Source organism: Cavia porcellus, unplaced genomic scaffold, assembly GCF_034190915.1.
Source record: "Cavia porcellus strain 051 isolate PalLab524CR breed Dunkin Hartley unplaced genomic scaffold, mCavPor4.1 scaffold_7, whole genome shotgun sequence".
NCBI lineage: Eukaryota > Metazoa > Chordata > Mammalia > Rodentia > Caviidae > Cavia > Cavia porcellus.
The window spans coordinates 66114254-66136297 of NW_026947490.1; the positions used below are offsets into that span (position 1 = coordinate 66114254).

At 48.6% G+C, this 22044-nt stretch overlaps 1 protein-coding gene across 27 annotated transcripts in view; it reads right to left on the minus strand.

The window, feature by feature from the left end:
• Positions 1-700: 700 nt before the first annotated feature.
• Positions 701-22044, minus strand: part of Svil (supervillin) — a 206256-nt gene continuing 184912 nt past the window's right edge. For 20 of the 27 annotated variants that reach the window (XM_063253760.1, XM_063253754.1, XM_063253757.1 and 17 more), the window contains 12 exons: positions 21708-21852; positions 21057-21333; positions 19598-19642; positions 16662-16813; positions 14012-14117; positions 13103-13310; positions 11411-11544; positions 7160-7315; positions 5540-5683; positions 4450-4574; positions 1774-1929; positions 701-1677 (listed from right to left, as the gene is read on the minus strand). In XM_063253760.1, coding sequence (XP_063109830.1) covers positions 1591-1677; positions 1774-1929; positions 4450-4574; positions 5540-5683; positions 7160-7315; positions 11411-11544; positions 13103-13310; positions 14012-14117; positions 16662-16813; positions 19598-19642; positions 21057-21333; positions 21708-21852 — 1735 coding nt within the window. In that variant the 3' untranslated portion in view covers positions 701-1590. The remainder of the gene's footprint in view (positions 1678-1773; positions 1930-4449; positions 4575-5539; positions 5684-7159; positions 7316-11410; positions 11545-13102; positions 13311-14011; positions 14118-16661; positions 16814-19597; positions 19643-21056; positions 21334-21707; positions 21853-22044) is intronic. The other 7 variants (XM_013151287.2, XM_023564680.2, XM_063253765.1 and 4 more) reach the window with 1 other exon arrangement.

Genomic DNA, 22044 nt, shown 5'->3' on the forward strand with positions numbered 1-22044 from the left:
ACTTGATCCTTGCCAAAGTTTCCATAATGCAGCCAAGATGTCTCTTAAGGACACCAAGGAAGGGATGTTCAGCTCAGAGTCAGAACATGGTGGGGCCAGGAGGAGCCTACAGGCCCTGACCCTGGTGCAGGTCTTGGAGGGGTGGCCATGCGTGTGAGTTACTACGTCTAAGACCAGCATATGATTGCTGGGTATAGTAGACTCAGACTTAAGCGAAGCAGCAGTGGCGCTACCAACTCACGATCCATCTGTAGAACATGGTTTTTTCTTTCTCTTTTTGTGTGGGCCTCATCAGGGCCTGGTGCATGCAAGGCAAACACTGTACCACAGCTGGAAGCTGAGCGCTGGATTTGGTAGTTTAAGAATGTGTCAATGTGTGAATTTTCTAACCATGTTAAATTTTCCAGATGTCTTATCTAATTACATTTTAAAGGTACTGAGATCTTGAAATGTAGATACATTTGTAGAGTTGAGCTGATAAATGATGGTCTGTAGAAATATCTCTGTTGCAGAATTTAGAACTAATTTATGGGTCAAATATCTGCCCATTTTATCTTATGACCCTATATGAAATCTAGCCCTAAAGTTACAGCAGTTGACATTTAATGACAAAAATATTGGTGTTACATTGACGAGTACAAGTACATTTTTTCTACACAGCAACATGCTTAGAATCCAACGTGAATCAATCTATTCACTGTTGTGATTATTCCGAAGTTTTTATTTTGGAAGCCTAGGTCACAAAATGATGTGTAATGTTTACAACTGGTTTTACAAATTGAGATGTTTTTATTCCCACTATTTGACAGTAAAACTGTAAGCAATGTTCTCCACCAGCATCATAAATGCAGAGCAAACTTTTCTGTATATAAACTGTACATAAAAACAAGGCACTATACATTTGGGGGGAGATAAGGTAGAAAGGTTGATTCATGTAGATTCTTCAGAGTCCACACCAGTAAGTACAAATTCTCTGTTCGTTTTAGCACCGGAAGCAGCATTCAGAGCAAGTCAGCCTAACTCAGAAGGAAGCTTCTGAACGTGTACGAAACTACAGGTGGGCGGCAGACCGAATTCAAGGGAAGCCATTCCCACTACCTTGTAACAATCTTTTGACACCAAAAAAGAGAGAAAATTTAAAAGTGAATGAATACATATTGCTTTGTTAAATACATAGTTGATTTATATGGTGTCTATATAAATATATATATATATATATTTTAGAATTCACAAACTATCAAAATAACACTTTATAAAGAGAACTGCTTCAAAAAAAGAAAAGTACAAAGGCAATGCCTAGCTGGAACAAAAGGGCAGGCAGCCACGGCCACTGAGGGATCGCTGTGGAAGTGCATCTGATGCAGACTTTTATTGACATCGCCCGCAGAATTGTGGAAAGCAAGTTTCCAAAGAGTCCTCCTAGACATTTACAAAATACACAACTCCGCGACAAGCAGAATCATTATAAGGTCAAGTTTGGAAAAACTTCGATTTAAGAACACTTTAAAAATGAAACAGTCCCCCAGACCTCGGGTTTTCTGGTGCATCGGCACTGAAAATGCTGCCATGGGGCCGCGGGGTTCATCTAGCTCAGAAGAGGCCCTTCGCTTTCTTGAGGTTCACCTGCTTCCAGGCAGGCAGTGCGCTGTACTCCTCTCTTGTCATGTCCAATGCAAACTGAGGAAGCACAGGGGACCCCAGGAGGCCCAGTGAGGAGATGCTCGGGCCACTGGTGTGGCTGCCTCCGCGTCCACCCCCAGGAAGGCCGCTTACCTCGAAGTCCTCATCAGTGAGATAAATCTCAAGCTTTAGAGGATCGACGCCTTCTGGCAGTGGTCTGGCGAGGAGATCAGCCAGTGGGTAAATGGTCTTACAAAGCTTGGCTAAGACGTCTTCCACCAGGGTGATCTGATTGGATACTTCTGTGTCCTGGCATGGGGAGAGGAGCAGAGAGAAGAATTTGTTGTGGTTCACACTGGAACATGGCTCATCAAGGGCTTGCCTTCTGGTTGTTATCTAAAATGTCCCTCAAAAGGCTCAATGTGCTGAAGTCCTGGTTGCCAGCTGGTGGGCTCTGTGGAAGGGACTGGAGCATGAAGGCTTTAACTTTACCCCTGGATTAACACACTGATGGGACCAGAGTGCTGAGGGCTCATTAGGAGGTGGGACCTAATTGCATGGTGCAGGTCTCGGAGAAGATGGCTTTGAAGGGTATGCTTCATCCCTAGCTCCTTCTTTTCTGGGAGTTTGCTTCTGTCTCTGACTTGGGACCACCGTGGGTGAGCAGTTCTGTTCTAGCACATGCACCTCACCTTGTCACAGCCCAGAGGCCATGGAGCCAGCTAATCCTGGACTGAAACCTGTTGTAACACTGTAAGCTAGAGCAAACCTTTCCTCCTTAAAGTGCTTTTAGGTGTTTTGTCACAGCAACAGAAAGCTGACTAACATAGCCTATAAGTACACATGCCTGCTCCCTCTGCACTGTACCTGTGCTGGGGCTTCCCTTTACTGGGAGGGAACCGGGTTCGGAATGCAAAGGACCTGGTCAAAGGCTTGGGTCTCGCAGCGTTTAGATATTTTCTCATCCTACCATGAGGACTAACAAGTCCTGTCTCAGGGCTCTCCTGTGAGCAAATTATGGGAGAAAATGCTTGGTTTCTAAACACTAAAAGCCTTCAAATAATGGTGTTTACAAATACCTCAAAGTAACCCTCAAAGAGATCCCACTACCTCTTCCCTGGCCCCATGTTTTAGTCCACAGCAGGAAAGGAAAGGAAGGGGGGGAGTGTGGCTCAGTGTGGGCTGTTCCCTAGCAGGCCTGGGGCCCTGCGTTTGGTCCAGCACTGGAAACACAAAATGTTCCTAGAATATTCTGGGGTGAATTAACCTCTTTCTGTTTTTATTTAAACCACTGTGTGCCTTCAATCTGAGCAGGCTACTCCACACACGGTATTTTTCCCTTTGCTAAACTGGGATCCCCGATGTGCTGCCCTCCTACGGCAAGCGGATGAGACAGTAGATAACCGAGTTCTGTCCCCAACACACAGGACAGACTGGGGTCAAGAAGTGGGTTTGGGAGTGGGCTGGCCTGGGCCTGCATATGGTTCCTCCACTTGCTGACCTGAGATGCAGGCCAAGTGCCTGACATAACTAGGCTCTCATGCTATGAAGACAGAGATAATACTAAGATAATCCTTAAGGACTATGCTTATGATTCAGAGAGAACAGAAAAGCAAAGTGTCTGCATCAGTGCCTAGCACAGGACAGGTACTTGGTGAATCTTAGCTATCAGTGCAACTTGCTGCTCTAGGAGCCTGATTTGCCATGAGCAGGAATCCTGTAGCATCACACAGCACACCACACGGCTGACCCCCTCCGTCCCCAGTGAAACAGGAATACGCTGCTGGTTTATGTGCTTGGGTTCACACTGCAGGAGGCAGCCACATTGGCCAGCATCCCTGGAGCTTCTGGTTTTTGTGATCCCATATTTGCTATGAGTAGAACCATCTTGCTCTGTGTCAGAGGGAGTAACCAGCATCTCCGCAGAATAGAGCAAATCCACTTGCTTAGAGAAAGACAGGTTAGAAGGGCTGGGTGTGGCTCAGAGGTAAGGCCACTGCCCAACATGTCCCGGCCCAGGAACTCCCCATCAAAGGAAGCCGGTTAGGTTAAGCACCACCTTCATCCCTTCATCCCACTATAGAAGCTCACTCTATTGCTGCAGACTTTTTGCTTGTTTAAGATCACTTAGATTTTCTCTAAAATACACTTAAGCCATTTCTCCCAGGAAAGCATCTTTCTCTCACAAAGTCAAAGGGAAAACACACATTTCCTATCAAAACAAAGAAACTCTCGGCACTGCTGAGACTGGTAGAGTTAATTCACCCACTTCTACACAGCTATGTGTTAAGCTTCTTGTCTGTGTGGCTGGAAAAGATCACATTTATGGATACTAACACATTTTGGTAGCTAGAAGTTATGACTGCCTCATGTGATACCAGGTGGTCACAGAAAGAGACAAAACAAGATCCCACAAGTGAGTCACGGGACAGTCACTGTTTCAGTTAATGATATCCGTTCATCACAGGTTCATTCTGTGTCTTTCTTCAAGGTTAACATCTGAAACATGAGACTTAGGTGGGTATTATCTCATGTGCAATACTTTCAGCTAACAGAATGAAGAGGCAGTAGCTTTTATTTATAGTCTTCAAAGTAAGTAAATTTACCTTTGTGAGAATTTAAACTCGGAGTACTACATATAGAAAATTGCCCAAACTGTTCAGTTTACTTCCCACTTGGCCTGTCTTCATTCTAAGGTAATTCCGTATAGATCTGCTACAAAAGAAAAATCCAACCGATCCTACTGTGAATGCAGGTGGGTGCTTCTCACCAAGGCGAAATCTTCCCATGGCCCAGCGGGAAGGGGGTCACAGGGCAGCCTGTGCTCACCATTTCTGTGATCTCCGCAATGTCCTCTCTGTGCTCCCAGCTGGGAAACATGTTGGTGAAGGTCAGTGGCTCCAGGCCAGCATGGATAAGGTAAGACTTGGGGGGCGGCTTCTTGAGGTTCTTCCCTGAAGGAAAGCAGAATGCAAATGTCAGCTGACCCAACACCCCTAGCTTTCTCTGACTTCCCTTGGGACCTCTGCTTCTTTGTTCAGAACTTTTGATTCCATGCTTAAAACATGGGCCCTGAGCGGTTCATAACAACATGGACCTGGCGTGTATCTAGAGGGCTGACTTCACTCCAAACCTATCATGGTGCCATGGAATCAGCTGGGACTTCTTCTGGACCCCAACAAGATGTTGTAGGTCCCTGGAAGGGCAGAGACCTCTCCCGAGAGCTGTGGCGTGGGACTTTCACACCCTCTGCATTCACCCCCAGAGGGGTTCCTCTGATGGCCTTATACTTCGGTGGCATTAGACAGCAAAGGACAGGATTTACTGGAATGCTATAGCTTTAACATTTGGTGGAAAGTTTAAAAAGGTATTTATCATAAGAGAAGAGAGCGAACTCTTCATACCCAGGGACAGTAAGTTCATCAATAAAACCAGAAACATGAATTACTGTCATCCTCATTCATATAAAAGACCATGTATTTTGGGAAAATGGCATAGTAAAAACCCCACAGATTCACTATAGGTTTTTCTTTATGAATATAATTCTAAACTAATACTAAGTGATGAAAGGGTTGGCATTGGCTTTTCAGCCAGGTCAGTGCTCCCTGCAGGCACTGAGTAGAGTGCTGGGCTACCTCTCTTTCACCGTGAATAACCCCAAGGACAACAGGGTTGGACACTGGGGTGTTCCCCAGCGTCCCTTGAAGGTAACAAGTTAGATGGCTTCCTAAAATTGAACAGAAAAACTTACTCTCCTTTACTGTGGCAGCCAAGAATGTACTCACAATAGAATTAGGGAGCCTCACAAAGTTAGTTGGGCTCAGTTGGCTCCATCGTGGGCTGCCTGCTTATCAAGGGTGGGGGTGTACAGTAGGAAGGGGGTTCCGGCAGCCCCAACCGCTCCTGCCCTGCCCCTCACCTTTGCAGTACTGGAGCACGGTCTCCATGGCACTCTTCCGGTCTGAGGCCCAGCGGATGCGGGCGGAGCCTGTGATCTTGTTCTCAGTGGGCCACCAGCCTTGCCACAGGTAAACCTCGTGGTGATTGTCCACGAGAAAGAGGGCTGCAGGGAGGAGGACAGAGACCATCAGGAGTGCCTGCATGCACGCTGCCAGCTTGCGGTGGCCCCAATGTAAGGGACGCCTCCTTCTCCTGCTGCTCTGTCAGAGGGGGACATCTCGCTCAAACTCAGGGGCAAAGGGGCAAATAGAGCCCCCATCCCCACCTCTGCCCTTGTAAAAGTCAACCTGAGCATCCCCTAGGTAGAGAGGCGTCAGCGATGGCGTGGCCTCTTTTTTTGCTTTGCCTCTCAACCGAGTTCACCTAGCTCAGCCTCTGTAGCCTGTGGGCCCTCTCGAGAGGGGTGGGGCAGTGACAGGTCGCCGAGGGGCTGTCGCTTCCAAAGAGCATAACGCAAACTGAAGCCTGCTCTCGGGTCTTGGGTGTTCGTGTCCATCTGACTGTTTATGACGTGGGTATCTGTTGTCTCGGGGAGAAATGGGCTCTGAAAAGCAGCATGGTTCCCCTGCTCCCTCTTCACTTCCTGCCCTGCATGCCCTCAGTCTGACTTTTACTCCACACACAGCAAGCAGCTCTCCAGCTGGGGCTCAGCTCGCCCTGGCCTTTCCAGGCATGCATTTCAGGGTTCGGGAGAACCACTTCCTTTAGAAGTGCAAATCCATCCTGAGCTCCAGCAAGAAAGGTCAGGGAGAGCTGCTTCGCTCAGACAGCTGCTCGTGTGTCCAGCAGTGAGGCAACTATACCCGACCGGGTCAAGGCTTCCTGGGAGTGACCTGGGCCATCAGCGAGGAGAGGCACCTGGCTGCGGCTCCAGGCTCTTGTAACACGAGCACAGGGCCTCGGACTTGATGGCAAAAGAGTGCAACCCCTATAACTCTCCCTACCAGAAGGAGGCACAGAGGCTGCTGGCCGGAGTGGAGACAGCCTGGACCTTAGAATCAGAAGAGCCAATCTGCTCTTGGTCTAACTCAGCAGTGCCTCATTCCTTCTCCTTAGCCACTTGCTATCCCAGGTTCCCTTGCTACTGGGATGGCCATGTGATGCTCTTTGGCCAATGGGATGTGAGAAGTCTGCTGGGGCATTTGGGAAAGCATTTTGCTTTATTTCATGAAAGACAGAAGCACAGCTTATCCTGCTTTTTCCTCTACTCCTTCTTTTCTGTCTGAATGCAAACATGATAGCTGGAGCAGGGGCAGCCCACCAAGGACCATGAAGCAACAAGTCTAAGAGGAAGGCTGGGAGAGGAGCAGAGCTGCCAGCCTGATACTGTTGTGCTTAGCACAATCCTGAGGTCTGGGCCACAGGCCTTACCACAAATAAACCTGCCGTGATTGTCAAGGGGAAAAGGTGCTGTGGGAGTTTAGGTCCTGTGCTTTCGCAGGTCATTGATTTCATTCCTTTTCTTCTTGGGGTAGGTGTGAGGATTAAGTGAGCCAGGGTCTCTGCAGTGTGCTTGGCAAACAGAAAAGGCACCATACTGTAAGCACTGGTAGGAGCTTGCGCCCCCTGTCGGTTGTACCTGGCTGCGGGGCACTGTACAGGTCCTCCTGGAGGAATGGCATCGAGCTGACCACAGAGGGCGCGCGGGCAGGGTACACGAACTCGGTGGCTGCGAAGTCCCCGGAGGAGCTACTGAGGATGAACAGGCGCGGTGCGAAGTTAAAACTCCCAGGATCTTTGAAAGAAAACAGAGCGGAGTTGAAGACCACATACACCCAGCTGCAGACGACTGAAAACAAAACGTGAACAATTCAAAGAATCAGTGAAAGCAGAAGGGAAAGAGGAATTATCAGGGCTTGCAAAGGGGAAGCCTTGTGCGTGTGCATGTATGTGTGCGCGTGTATATGTGTGTGAGTGTGTATGTGTGCGCCCGCACACACCACACACCGAGCTACAGACCCAGGGCGAGGAAGACATTTTCAATTGTAACAGTAAAAGAAGCAATCAAAAGTAAAAATGATTAAGTAAACTGAAAAATTAGAGTACAAAAGTTTTAATAACATTTGTAATGCAGCAGTTTCCTTAGACACGGAGGTACATAAATAAGGAAAAGACAAGTAGTTCCATAAGATGTGTAAAAAAAAATATCTACCAAATTAGGTACAAATTAAATATTCACCAAAGCGGAACAACACATAGCTAAAAAAAATGTATCTGTGAATGCATGTGTTTGTGTCTGCGTGTGCATGGCAAATAGAAACTGCATAATAACATACACACATATGCACACAGACAGACAGGCAGACAGACATATATGTTAGTGTCTCAGTCCTCTGATGAACTAGTTAAAGCAAACCAATGATCAGTGCAGTGCTAACACTGGCTATCAGCCTGATGGACTGGGAAACACCTAGGAAATTAGCAAGAGGCCCCCCGGGCGTATCTATGAGGTGCTTCCAGAGGGATTCGCATGTGGGACCAGACAGCGAGGGGGAGACCTGCCCTAAGGTTGGAGGGCCTGCCCAAAGGGAGGAGGACAAAGCCATCAGCACAGGCTCCCCCCCTGCCCTCTGTGGCTGGTTGCCGTCACATGAGTGGCTTTTCTCTGCCGTGTCTGTCCATGATGTTTGTGCCTTGCTACAGGCTCGGAGACTTTGAAGCCAGTTCATGATAGATGGAAACATCTGGAACCATGACCCAAAACAACTTTTTCTACTCTAAGCAACAATGGGAAGCTGAGTTTTCTGGCCCAAATTATCTGGCAAAAAGAAAAAAATAATTTGCTGAGTTTATGACTGCTGGGAAATGTACACTTTTGCCTATCATTGGTAAGAGTGAAGCTTGGCACTGACATTCTGGTGCACACATGCGATGTACACTATGTGACTCCTAATCTTAAAAGACAGGTGCCACAACTAGGAATTCATCCTAATTAGGAAAGAACATACTCATTTTGAAAGGTATGTAAAGTGCATTATTATATAATAGAGAAAAAAGTGGCTCCCCAGTTACACAAAACTCTTGAGTAGCGCATGGGATCAGTTCACTGAATTCTCTGCAGCCGCGAAGTCTAAAAGAGTAACAGGTTAGGAACTTAATCATAATAAAGGGAGAAAGGGAACCATACAACCGTGGGTCCGAATTTGGTTTTTAAAAATAGATACTGAAAATGGCACAGAGCGATGTGAATTCCAGCTATATCTGAGCCATTACATGCAATTATTTCCTCATCTGTCTAATATCAACAGTTTCTATAACTGGTAGGCATTATGTATAAAAAGTTATGTAGGGGGGCTGGGGATTTAGCTCAGCAGCATAAGCGTCTGCCTTGCAAGTATGCGATCCTGAGTTCGATCCCTGGTACCGATAAAAACGAGAAAGACCAAAAAAAAAAAAAAAGTTATGTAGCTCTCCAACCCGGGTCACCGCTGCCTGTGCTGCTTTTGGGCTCAGCAGCCCAAAGCAAAAATGTGAAAAAGATTAAAAAAAAAAAAAACCCTAACAAGTTACATAAAAATTTATGGAACTAGAGAGGCAGAGGCTGATAGAGTGATTATGCAGACACACCACTGCCGCCCAGCCCTACCCAGGTCACCAACTTCTCTCATCTGTAAAAATGGAAGAGGGTTGGGTGGGGTGAATTAGTGGAAGAAAGTACATAGCATAAAAATGGTCCATGGGATGTCAGAGCTGCTTACCAACACTTGTTTTATGCATGTTAATAACCTGCACTTAGGAAAAGACAGAAACACACACACTCGTGTGCTGGCTCACCCTGGTGACAGGGGACAGCGAGCTGTATGGCAGCAGCCACTGTCTTTCCCAATGGGACCTGTGACTTTGAAGGGATAAGAAGGGTCCGCTTCTTTCCTGGACTTCCACCCAAACTCCCGGAACACTGCCACTTTCGCAGGGGTGGCCCTTAGTCTCAGCGGGCCCCCGAGACCCCCAAGGCTCCGTGCACTGAATCCTAGTGGGAACGTATTTTTGTTCTTTAGGGAAAGAAAACTGGCCTCTCCACTGGATGCCACATTCATCAAGCCAAATACCAGCTATACTGAAGAGTTAAGATCAAACATGACATAAAGGACCAAGGAGAATTATGTATGTTTAAATGTCTTTAGGATAAGAAAATCCTAGATGGACAAACATCAGAACATAAAAGATGGGGTGTGGCTGGGTAGTCCCCTGGGCCATCCACATTTATCATCTTTGGTGACAGCAGGATTCTGGACAGGCTGAATTCATAATATTCATCATAAAGCTGGGTATGGAGAAGACAATCAATAAACAACAAAGATGTCACCTCCTCCCTTGAGCGCTTAATCCCTACTCCTCATGGGCTTCCTTCCTAACTTAATCATCTATTTCTATAGTTCAGTCCTTCCTTCAGCTGAATTCTGCCGCTCCATCAAAACTGTCACCAAGAACAGGCAACACGTTACATCATCTAGGCCCTAGAAACGTTCCTTCTGACTCTGATACCCCTGCTACAGACTGAGGCCCTCTAAGTCAAATGGTTGAAAATCCAAAGCTAAGTAGAGAAATGACACCATAAGTAGAAAATTTCTGACCTCATGTGACAGGTCACAGTCAATACATAGGGGCTCTAAAATATTGTATAAATCACCTCCAGACTATATGTATCAAGATATGAGACATAAATAAATTTTGTATTTAGACTTGGGCACCACCCTCAAAGTATCTCATTATGTGCATGCAAATATTCTAAAGTCTGAAAAAAATATGAAATTGGAAACATTTCTGGTCCCAAGCATTTCAGACAGGAGAGTCACAGCCTGTGCTGTGCTATCCTCCTTTCCACTGTATAGAAGAATAAAACCGGAACCATCTCCCTGGCTGCAGATTGCTAAGTACTAGTTTCTCTGACATCTCCCTGGGTTCCGCTCACCAGCTGCTCTGATCTCCTGCAGTCTGGAGATCGGCACTGGTTGGTGATGAGGAGCTCGCCCTCAGTCCCAAGGATGTTGTGTTGCTGTCCCAGTGCCATTGACAGTGGCACCTGTCCCTTCCTGATAGCCATGACTTTGCTCATCTGCTTCTCGTGGTTCCATCACTGTCTTTGAATCATACCCAACAGCAGACACAGATATTCTACCCAGCCCTTTCCTGAGGTCTGTGCCCTTTGTTCTGCCAGAGATCTGTGTCACTGAAAGAGGAGCCCAGGGATTCCATGCCGACTCACATCACGTCACTTAGGGATCACTTCTCCAACCTATCCGACTCTCAGGCTCCAAATTCACAGGCTGCCAGCAATTTTCCTCTGTTCACAGATGCATTAAATGTCTACTAGGTATACACAGAGCGTCAATCCTGCCCTCCAGTCCTCCCCTTCCAGCAGTGACTTCTGGGAACGGCTCGGTATTTCCAGCCTCCCAATATCCTGCAAGATGACTTGGACTCCCTCTATTACTGGTCTTCCCACCACTTCCCCAAACCTGGCTGCTGGGCCAACCGAACAGTACTGTTCCACAGGTTACATGTGTTGTTCTCATCAGTCTCTTGGAATTTTCTTTCTCCAGGTTGCAGCAACCTCCAGAGGACTGTGCAATGCCCCTTTCTGTAAAGCTATGTGGGGATCTTCTGCTCAACTTCGGCACCTCTACCCTTCCATAACACATAGCTACTTGCACTGGGGATGATAATCACTCATATGTGGCTTATTGCTTAGTCTCTCCAGTGGTGGGAAGCTTGGGAGGACACACTCTAGTTAGCTTCCTTGTGTGTTGCGTGTAGCTCATATTCAGGAAATACCAAATAAATTAAAGAGTGCATTAAAATATGACTGAAGCTATGGACAGAGCATTACCTTGAAGCATGCAGTCGTAGGCTTTCCTGTCTCTCCTTCCCAATGCGTCCCAGAATCCCAGCGGCTCAGATCCTTCATCACATTCGTGTATTGTCACGTTGCTGCTACTATGCAATCCGGCTTCCAGGGGGCATCTGCATGGGACAGACTCCAATGGGTTCCTGTGAGCCCAGAGGGAGCCAGCAGCACAAAGCCACTGAGGACTAACCTAATGGGTCAGCCCACTGGTTCCACTTTGTAAGTAAAGCAATTCTTGCTAAGAGTGAAAATATATTCTCTAGTTTATGAGCGTGTTTGGGTTGGAAGAGGAAGGGCTGGTTTGCCCCTAGAGAGGGTTATATGATTACATATGACAGGCAATGAAAATAATCCACATTTTAACATGTAATGCAACACTTTTACTATCTCTTAGTCTTTCCTGCTAGAACATAAATGTCACAAGAAACACTTGGGTTTATTCACTGCCAAATCTCAGTCTCTTAATCTATGCTTTGCAGCAAAGAGCAGCTCAATACACATTTGCTAAATGCATAAGTAAAAAAGCGAATGAGTTCTCCATTTTGCTTTTGCTTGGTGGTCCAGGTGAAAACAGTGACAGGGCCTGAATGCCACGGACAGCTCACAGAGCACATCATCCCGCCCTTCTTGCTCCATGGCCCACAGAGCGATGCCGAAGACTGCTTCCCTCTGTCTGCTGGCCAGAAGGTCATGTGCGTCCCCTTCCTCTCTCTGACCTCGCCACACAGAGCCAAGTTCTCCAGTGGTCACAAGGAAAGCAGGCCCCGTGTACAGTGTTGTGCCAGGAGGACGAGCTACACCATACTGTGCTTTGATGGTGTGTGGTGGCCACACAGGGCAGTTACTCAGGTCCTCCCTGGGGTTCCCTGGCTGCCTATGCCCATCTGTGTGGTGCTAGAAGACCAGAGCCACAGGGCCGCCCACCTGGCCAGGGGTAGAGGTTGGGGGACGGGGTAGGGACACCTTTTTGGTGCTCCATCATCGGGCTCCGTGCCCCTTCTCCCAGGGCCCTCACTCAGTACTCTGCCACCAGAAGAGGCCTCCTGGAGGGGGAGAAGACCCACACTGGGGGCTCTGCCCAAGGAGTCCCTGCTGGGGACTTGGTTAAGAAGGGGTGCAGAGCTGTTTGTAACAGGGACATCTCACAGCCCTCCCAAATGCTGCTTTCCTACTCTTCTGTTCTGACAAAACTCATCTTGGGATCCCTGAAAGATACTTAAAATTCTCTCTTTAAAAATGACAGGGCTCCAGGCTTACAATGAAAAAGCTGAGTGGAACCTCTCAGGATGTAGCTGATGTGTCTGGTGGGGTCGTTGCCTTTGCGCTTAGTGGTGCCTGTTGCTTTTGTTGTTTTTGGAGATGGGGCTTTGCTGGCCTCAAACCTAAGCTCAAGCCACACTTCCGCCTCAGCCTCCTCTAAGGCTGGGTCTGCTAGCAGGACCTTTGCATCCGCTCAGTACTGCCGTTCACTGAGGCAGGCGGATGCTCAGAAGGTTGGGGACGCCCGTACACCAGAGGTCCTGGCTGACGGTAGTTCCACCTATTTGAAATACCGAATTCCACCCAGCTGCCCTTTGTTGACATTGTCACAGGGGTCCCCTCTCTCCTCGCCTGGTGTCACACCTCTGGGAAGCCCCTTCTGAGTTCAGCTCCTCACAGGCACAGGATACTCACTGCTCCTTGATTTTGTTCGCTGCAGTCCTTCCCACTTCCTTCGTGTGGGCCTGCGCTTTGCATCCGTGCCACAAGTAAATCAGGGCCTTGTTGACGTTGAGGACCACCATGGAGGTCCTGGACCTCAGGCTGCTGCAGTGACAGGCCACCTCCAGCAAGCTCCCCTCCACGGGCACTTCTCCTCTCACACAGTACAGCCTCCACTCACCTGCAGGGGGCGCCAGCAGCACAGTTAGGGCCTGAGCCAGGGACAGGAAGTACAGATCCCCTGTTAGCTTGGCAGCAACCACCCCGGGCAAGGGCTCCAGGAAACAGGGTGGGGAGACTGAGGTTCCTGCAGCCTAAATTCAGCCGAGCAAGGGCTGCATCTGGGCTTTCCAGAAAGCAAGTCATTTTGGAGTTAGAAGCAGGTTGCTAAAAGTTCATGATGCCCAAAATCCTCTGCACAATTTACACAGCAAGTCACAAAGGTCTAAAGCTCAGATCTCTCTCTCTTTTTTTGGTGGGGTATGGTGGCCGACAAATGATTACAATTTATAATGGATGAGTCACTGATTATTTATTCTCCTAAAAAGCTTGAACAGAGAACTTAATAAGGCAAAGTGATCTTCTGGCCTCTTCCATACAAACATGGGTCCGGAAGGAAATTCCACAGTGTGTGCATGCATGGGTGCGTGCGTGGGTGTGTGCAGGCGCACGAGTGAATGTGTGTGTGTGTGCGCGCGCATGCACGCGCACATGCGCGCCTCACAGAGGGATGAAGAACTGATTTATCAAGCAAACATTAGGTTTCCATTGGCAACGCTACAGCCTGATGAAGACAGACTCACTTTGTGCCTCCTCACCCATAAAAATACCTTTTGGGAAGAGAAAACACCCGTGTGAATTCTGACCGTGAAGCTGACTCACTCTGCGAGTTTTCCTCTTCCTCCTCGCGGCGCCCCGAGTGCACCACCATCCCCCCCTGGAAGCACTGGAGGAAGCAGGGCGGCTCCTTCCCCTGCAGGACCTGGACCTGTGGAGTTAAACAGCCGTCAGCCCAGGGTTGGGCTTTCAGGGTCACCACGCAGTGCACGCTTGCTGCAGGAAACCTGACAACTGTAAGGCTGCATACAAAATCCAGGACAGCATTGTTACCCAAGATAAGCGCTGTGGGTTTAATGTGTATTTGTTCCTTTCAAAGTGCTTTTCAGGTCTCTATTTTACCCTAAACAAAAATAAGAGTGTTATTTTCTGTTGTCTTATACTCATTTTTATCATTATTTTTCTCTTGCTGAATATTCTTTTGAAGCATGCGTTTTGACATTTTAATGCTTTTCTGTGATAAGGATGTAACATGATCAATACACTTTGAACAGTGTACCTCATAGTGACAAGGGTGACAATCACTGATCTGGTAATTTCAGGGGTGGGTGGGGATACATCCTCTGTAACCACCTGCAATGGGTCGGATCTTACCTGTCCCTGAGGCCAATGATTTGGAGGTTTGGTCCCTGGTGTGGTGCTACTGGGTGGTGGGAACGTTAAGAAGTGGCACTTAGTGGGAATCTTTAGGTTATTGGGGACGTGGCCCTGAAGGGGACTGTGGGACCTCAGCCCCCTCGTGTCCCTCATTTCCTGGACATGAGGGTTTTGTTCCTCCATGATATCATGGCCTAAAAGCAAAGTTGGCCATGAACCAGAATAAACCTTTTTGAAGTTGATTACCTTGGGTATTTGTTAAGGTAGTGAAAAGCTCACACACTGTCCCAGCAGTCCGGTCACGTGACACTGGTTCTCACAGGACCTCCCCTCTTTCTGTCGACACATTCTCCTCAGGGGTCACAACTGGTGCTAGCGTGAGTTGACTCACTCTGGCTTTGGCAGGATATTTCCCCTTAAAGAGGAAATGTTTTGTTGAGCTGGCAGTTAGGGAGCACTGAACGGCAGGAAGCATCATTTGCCAAGAGTCAACCTGCCAAGCTTGGTCTGTTTTGACAAAGACCAAGCCAGTGCCACCCTGTGGCAGTGGTTTATACCAAGTGTCTACAGCGATGTTTCCACTGGGTAGACCGGTAACAAAGTGCCCCCATCTAGAGAGATTAAGACTCGAAACCCTAAGGATGCTAAAAAAGGCATGACTAAAACATTATTCATCCACTGCCTGTGCAAAAAAATAGCGGTTGAGATTATCTACTCTTAGGAGTAAATTAAAATGCAACTCTTGCTAACAACTATTTCTAAAATATATTTCACAGCAGAAAACATGCATTACAATGTTTTTCAGGGAAGATGATCAGTTCTGAGGACTCTGAACGGCTGAGTGCACACTGCTGTTTCTGGAGAAAATTTCTCTGGTCTCTTCCTTCATGTTATTCTTAGTCATTCTTCCAAGATGGGGAAAATATTTGTACATGATGTCATGTTTTCTCCAAACCCTAGAGTCAGCTCTGAATCACTGGTACCAAAGGATGAGACATGTGACATGGATCATCCACAGATTGGAAAAAGAAATATCTATACAACAGTGGAGTTGGTGGGGGACCTGTCAGGCACTATGCAAGCCCTAGTGCTATAAAACCAGCACGGCTGGGTCTCTTTCCTGGTCTTAGGGGAAGATGGATGATGAGTACGTACCCACCATGACTGTGTGGTTTCATGGGGTGGAAAGCACTAAAGCAGGTAAAGCACAGTAAAGGGGCAGACAGAGGGCAAGAGAGTCATGGGGAGCCACCTCTTAACGTTCCCGCCACCCAGTGGCACCACACCAGGGACCAAACCTCCAAATGTCACTCATGGTCATCTGTATACCAAGAGGCTGCACTGCTATGCTTTAAAAAAATTCTTAAAGTTTCCAGGTTCTGAAAATCTATACAGGGCAGCATCCCAGAGATCACAGGGTCTGTGGGGAGTGTGAGAAGGTGAGTCTGAGATTGGCAAGTAGGCTGGAGTAGCCTGCGCGGAGGAGGAGGAGGAGAAGGAGGAGGAGAAGGAGGAGGAGGAGGAGGAGGAGGAGGAGGAGGAGGAGGAAGGGGAGGAGGAGGAGGGGACTATGGAGGTGAGTAAGGACACTAGGAAGGGTTAGAAATGATTGGAGCTCACTTAGACCTATGACACAGTTCAGCGTGCTCTGAGAAATCACCTGGGTTGACTTTTCACCTAGTGGGATTATTCCGTGTTCCTTTCCTCCAGGTAAAGTTGTGTAAGCGGAACAACCAATAGAGTATTTGAGGTCTTGTCCCCACAGTGCTCTTCAGGATAGCTCTCCTGAGTGGGGCTTTCTGAGGGAAGCATAAGAGGGGCCTGTAGTACTGGATCTCTGCCAGCTGGGTGTTTGGAAAATCTCTACCAATTTTCAAAGTGGATGATAATCTCCTTATCTGATTTGTAATTCCTCAGCTGTCATTAGGTAGAAACCTTCAGAAACACCCCTGGCCACTGGGACTGGCTCTGTGGAATGGCCCCTTGCAGACACAGCGGTGGCTGCCAGATCACCCTGTAGTGGTTGGAGGATGAGACATCTGCAGAGGTAACACCAGGCTAGACAGGGTCCCCTCGGGGTCCTTGGGAAGCCTCTTACCTGGGCGCCCCTCTCCTCATCCAGTTCCACGGTCATCAGGGCTGAGGTTCCCTTCTCACTCACAGTCGAGTGCCGGCCTTGCCAGAAGAAATAGACACATTTCTCCTTGCCGGCCACTCGGGGCGCGTGCTCTCCCTTCTGTCTGCTTCCCACTGCAAACAAAGGCAGACGTGAGGAAGCAGCTGAGAAACCAAAGGGACAGCGAGCCCTGTGTGTCAGGACACGGGGCTGAGAGACTTGCGCAACTTGTGAGCAAGATGGTTAGTCCCATCTGGAAGAGAGAAGCCACCCTTTCCTAATGGACCAGAGTCCCCAACACAGGGAAGTGTTCATGGGACCCTTCTGGTACCCAAAGGCAAATGGTCGTCCAGTTCTTAGATGGCTGTGCTTATCAAAATGCTTTCAGAATTTCTGAGCCAGCCCATAGGAAGGTGACATTCCCTCTAAATGTGTGATAGGGAGAAACAGTGATGCCAGAGCCGGACTAAGAGCTTCCACAGGCACACGTGTGTTTTCCACATCACATCTCTCTTTGGCAAAAATTAGTTGATGGAGAAACAATACTTTAAACTACAGCTGGCCTGACTTTAAATGCAAAGGAAAAAATGCAGACTATTCTAGTTTCTCCAAAAAAGCTGTTGACAGCTTTAAGTTTTCAAGCTCTGTCAGAAATGGAAGAGATGAATTACAGATCTATTGCTTTTATCAAATAACTAGGGACTTCCTGCCTGTCCCCACAGGGAGACCAGGTAGACGTGCTGAGTGTCCCTCCTGTCTGGCACCTCGTGAGCACTCAACAGACACTGGCAGAGTAGGCACCAGCGCCTCTGAAGACCATCACAGGCTGCGTGGCCAAATGGTTCAGTCGCACAACGTTGCAGGTTATTTATTCTAAGAAGCAAATGGAAGGGCAAGACAATTTTAGACAAGAGAAAGGAACAGAGTGCAGGGCTGCCATGACAGCTGGCCAGTAAGGGTTGACGAGATTCTGGTGGGAGATCTTCCAGCTTTGGAGGGCACAAAAGGTAAGAATGGGACCCTACCTCTTCTTTTGTTTTTTTTCACATCCAGGGCATGAAGTCAGCTTTCATCTATCACTCGCTGTCTACCATGATGTGCTGCCTTTGCCACAGGCCCAGTGCAACACCATGGACTGGCACCTCTAAAACCGCGAGCCAAAATAAACCTTTTTCCCTTTATAGGTTTACTATCTCAGGTGTTTTGTTATAGTAACAGAAAACTGATGAGCAAGGGGCCAATAAGAGTGGACTACAGTGGACAGTAACACCCATACGGATTAAAAATTAACAGCAGCAGCATCTCTGGGCCTGCATGACTTCAGTCTTTCTGTGCTCCAATGCTACTGATGCGTCTTGAGTTGTTTGGAGGTTTACAGGTATAAGGAAATCTCATTTAAATTCTTGAGACATGGGTGCCACACTATTTCATTTTTGGTCCCTTTCTTAGCAAAGTACTCTTTAACAGTTTTCACAAAAGAGTCTCAGAATTTCTGAAAGCATTTTGCTAAGCACAGCCAGGTAGGAACTTGACTGTCTGTCACTGCTGGAAGTAGCCTGAGCCCCCGTTCTTCCAGTGGGGTCTCCTGACCCTGTAGAGGCACAAGTCATACCCTGTAGCTGTACTCTGCAGATGGTCCTGGGGCAGGACAGATGGTGACCCACGTGGGCCACAAGCACCCTCTAAGAGATTACTCTCCCTTTGCAGCTGCTGCTTTCTTGCCCTGACCAAGATGAGCCCCCCAAGCTCTGAGTTCAGTCTTGTTTGTGGGTGTAGCCCTGATGGGGTAGGAGTCGTGGGGAGCTGGACAGGTAGTCACCAAGGGTCAGCACTTCTGAGATGGCCACTGTAAATGCCTCTGGCTGGCTGCTTTGCTCCTGGATGGATGCGCCGGGGCTGAATACTATCTGCTCTAACTCCATTCTCTGGAGCTGGGGTTTTTCAAAGCTGCAACATTGCTCATAAAGATACTGCTGGAGCTGACTGGGAGATGCATACTGTGGGGTTTAATGGGAAGAAATTTAAAAGGGATCACCTGGGTCAGGTCATGATTTCCTAGGAGCTTCCAAGTAGTCACTGAAAATCTTAGAAAGCTTAGATTGATGCGTTTAAACTATAGCAGTTCCCTTTAACCCCGTTTAGTCATCCATTCACTTACTACTTCTGTTTTATAACAGCGAAGACAAGAAAGTGACTCCATATCAACTTGTGTTGTTCCTTTGTCTCATTTTATCAAACATGTGTTTCTCTTTCTGCATCTTGGGGAATAAAAGTGCCTTTAAAGCTTTTTCCTTTAAGTTCCTAGTTCCACAGCTTCCTGGCCCTGTAGTGCCCGCCCCCTCTGCACACTCAGTTCCCTAGTACTGTCTTCATTGTCACCAGCATGCAGACTGTCATGGCTGTGTGCTGTCTGCAGCACATCAGGGAGCTGAGGTCCCCTCTACTGAGTGTCTGGAAATCATGTCACTGGGTAGGCTTGTGTGATTCTGTCTTTCAGCTGCAGACAGTGATCAGGCTGCTGGGAGTGAAAGATTCTCTGAGCATGCGTCAGGCACGGTGCTAAGATGACACACACGAGTATGATGTGAGGCAGGGAGAGAGCCAAGGCAAGGCAGGTGACGCTCCTTCAGCCAACACGCACAGCCAGTAATAAAGCCTGGGCCTTATGCTCTAGCACCCATGGCCTCTTCTCCGGGGGAGGGGGGTCTCCCTGTACAGTCTGATTCCGTGAAGGAAAGATGGGAAACGTCCCTCCGTCTGGGGTCCTGTTCCGTACCCCACTCCCACCTGGAAGGAGAGGCCCTGTGGGACTTTTTGCTCAGTGCTATTTAGGAAGGTTCTGAAGCTTCTGTGCGCAGTGGCTCAGTGCTGCAACTGGCTCCACTGTGACCTGGTGTCTGGAACCTCCTGGCCAATACCTGTCACCCCAAATCCTGTGCTGGGACTCAGACTCCGTCTCCTTCCTGCAGGATGAACAACAGAGCAGGGTCACAATACACCTGGTTTTCCAAAGGGGCCAGTTTGGGTTTAGTGGCCAACACTGCCCCCTACTGCCTGTGAGATTTCAGGCTGGTTACTCAATCTTGCTGTGAGAAATCTGTGTAACAGGAGTCACCATGACACGCAAGCTTAGGCCACCAGCTTCACACCTCATGGCCAGAGGGAAGCTCCAAGCAGCAGCCTGGCTCTGCTCATCACACCACCCCCGCCTGCTGGCGATACCCATCTGGTGGCTGTCCACGCCTTGGCCTCCTGGCCTCCCACTGCTGCCGGAGCCAATGGAGCCAATGCAAGCATTTATTCCCTCTCCTGAACTTGCTTTACTGTGGTTTATACCACATGCCGCTTAGAGGCAGGGTCTCAGCTTTTTAATGAGTTCCTCAGAGTGTCTCACACAGAGTAGGGCTCAGTGAATGATGTCCCCTGGTTAACAAATTTAACTTTGATATTGGAGAAAAAAACCAAAGGGTTCTGTTTCCAGGTTTCTGATTTGCAAACACCAACTGTGCCCCCAGCTTCCTGAGCCTTCAGAAATGGGGCAGCAAGGAGATCAATAAGCTCTCTTGGAGACGAGTCACAGAATCACAAAGCTGTGACAGAAGTGCCCCCCCTCACTGTCCAGGAGCACTGTAGACAACGGCTATTACTTGACAAGGAAGCAGATCGAATCTCCAAAGGGCATGGACACCCCTTCTCTTCCAGGCCTTTTGAGTGTGAGCAGCGGGTAAAAATCTCAATCTCTCTCCTACAGGAACCACAGAGAGCCCTATCCCACTAAGTGCGGTCAGAGCTCCCAGACTCACAGCAAATAGATGTTTGCTCTTTTGCAGTGCTGAGGATTGAACCCAGTGCCTTGCATGTGTTAGGCAAGTGTTCTACCACTGAGCTCCATCCCCAGACCTCTCACTTTAAAAATGAAGAAAAAATTTTTTAGTATCAGAACTCAAACTCATGACCTTGTGCTTGCCAGGCAGGTACCATGCCACTGAGCTATATCCCAAGACCTCAAAATACCTGTTTACAGTGTATTTCCTAAAATATCATTTCACCATTTTGGTTCTACTTTCAATCACTGAGATGTATTTTATTTAGCGACTTTTTGGAGCAGCACATAGCTAAGTGACCACTTGAAGGCAGACTGTCATTTTCCTGGAGGATCGTGCAGACTGGACAGGGATTGGGACAGTGAGGGCCCCGGGAAGCCTAGGCTCCGTGAGCCCTGGAGATGCAGTGGTGCTGGACCGCCAGGAGTCCCGCCTGGTTTCCTGTCTGTGGGGCTCACTGGGTGGCCCTCGGCAGCACAATGCCAGCTGGCCATCCTGCACGGAAGCAGCTGCCCAGTCCCGCTTTGCGTGGAGAGACCGAAGTGTCACTAACCTGCAGTGCTCACCATGTACTTCCACTTGACCACATAGGCGTCACCCTCGTGGAACTGCCCGATGCTCTGCTTCGGGAGCCGGCTGTAGTCAAACTCCAGGATGTGCCAGACGTCCACAGACACGCTGGCGATCTCGAACTGCCTCCTGTCGTCTCCTTCCACCAGGCCATAGCCGCGGCCAATGTTTACCCCGTCCAGGACGGTGCCGGCTATCACCTGGGGCAGCTGCACCATCCGCGTCACGTCATAGGGCTTGATGTCAGCCCTGGGGTCTTCCTGCAAGGGGACAGAAATGTGTGTTCAGTTGCCTCTGATCCCATAGCTATTTCCTGCCACGCTCAGTGTCATTAACTGCCTGCCCTCTCCCTCCCTCAGGGTGCTGTGGGTGGGTCCCAGGGTCTCACTCATGCCACCTGCCTGGCAAGTGCTCTGCCCAAGGCACACCCAGACAGCGCTGTTTGTGCTATCATGTGACAGCTAAAAGGGTTGTTGCCTGCATGTAGCAGGAGGCCTCTGGGAGTGGACTGAGCCTGTAAACGGAAATTCCTTTGCTCTTTTATTGGTGCACCCTGAGAAGGTGCTGACCTCCCAGGCACATTTTGCTGGAACCCACCCCAAGCTCCCAGTCTACAGCCTGCTCCCTGCCATACCTTCTGCTGGGTAAGATCCCCATTGTTCTTCTCAGTAGGCCGCTTCAGTTCAGTCCAATCAAGAAATTTCTCTTTGAACAAAATAGTCTCGTTGTGTTCTGTCAGTCTCCCAAATATTGCCCAATCAGGCCGCCCTTGACCTTTTCTGTGGAGTGGAAGTGGACCAGAAAGGAACCCAATTCAATCATTGTACACAAAGACGCGGTGTTTAAAACAAACGTGGCAGCTGGGTGTGTGCACACCTGAATTCCAGCACTCCAGGAGGCTGAGCCAGGAAGGTCAAAAGTCCGAGCTCAGCCTTGGCAGTATGGAAATGTAGCTCAGTACGAAGGCCCTG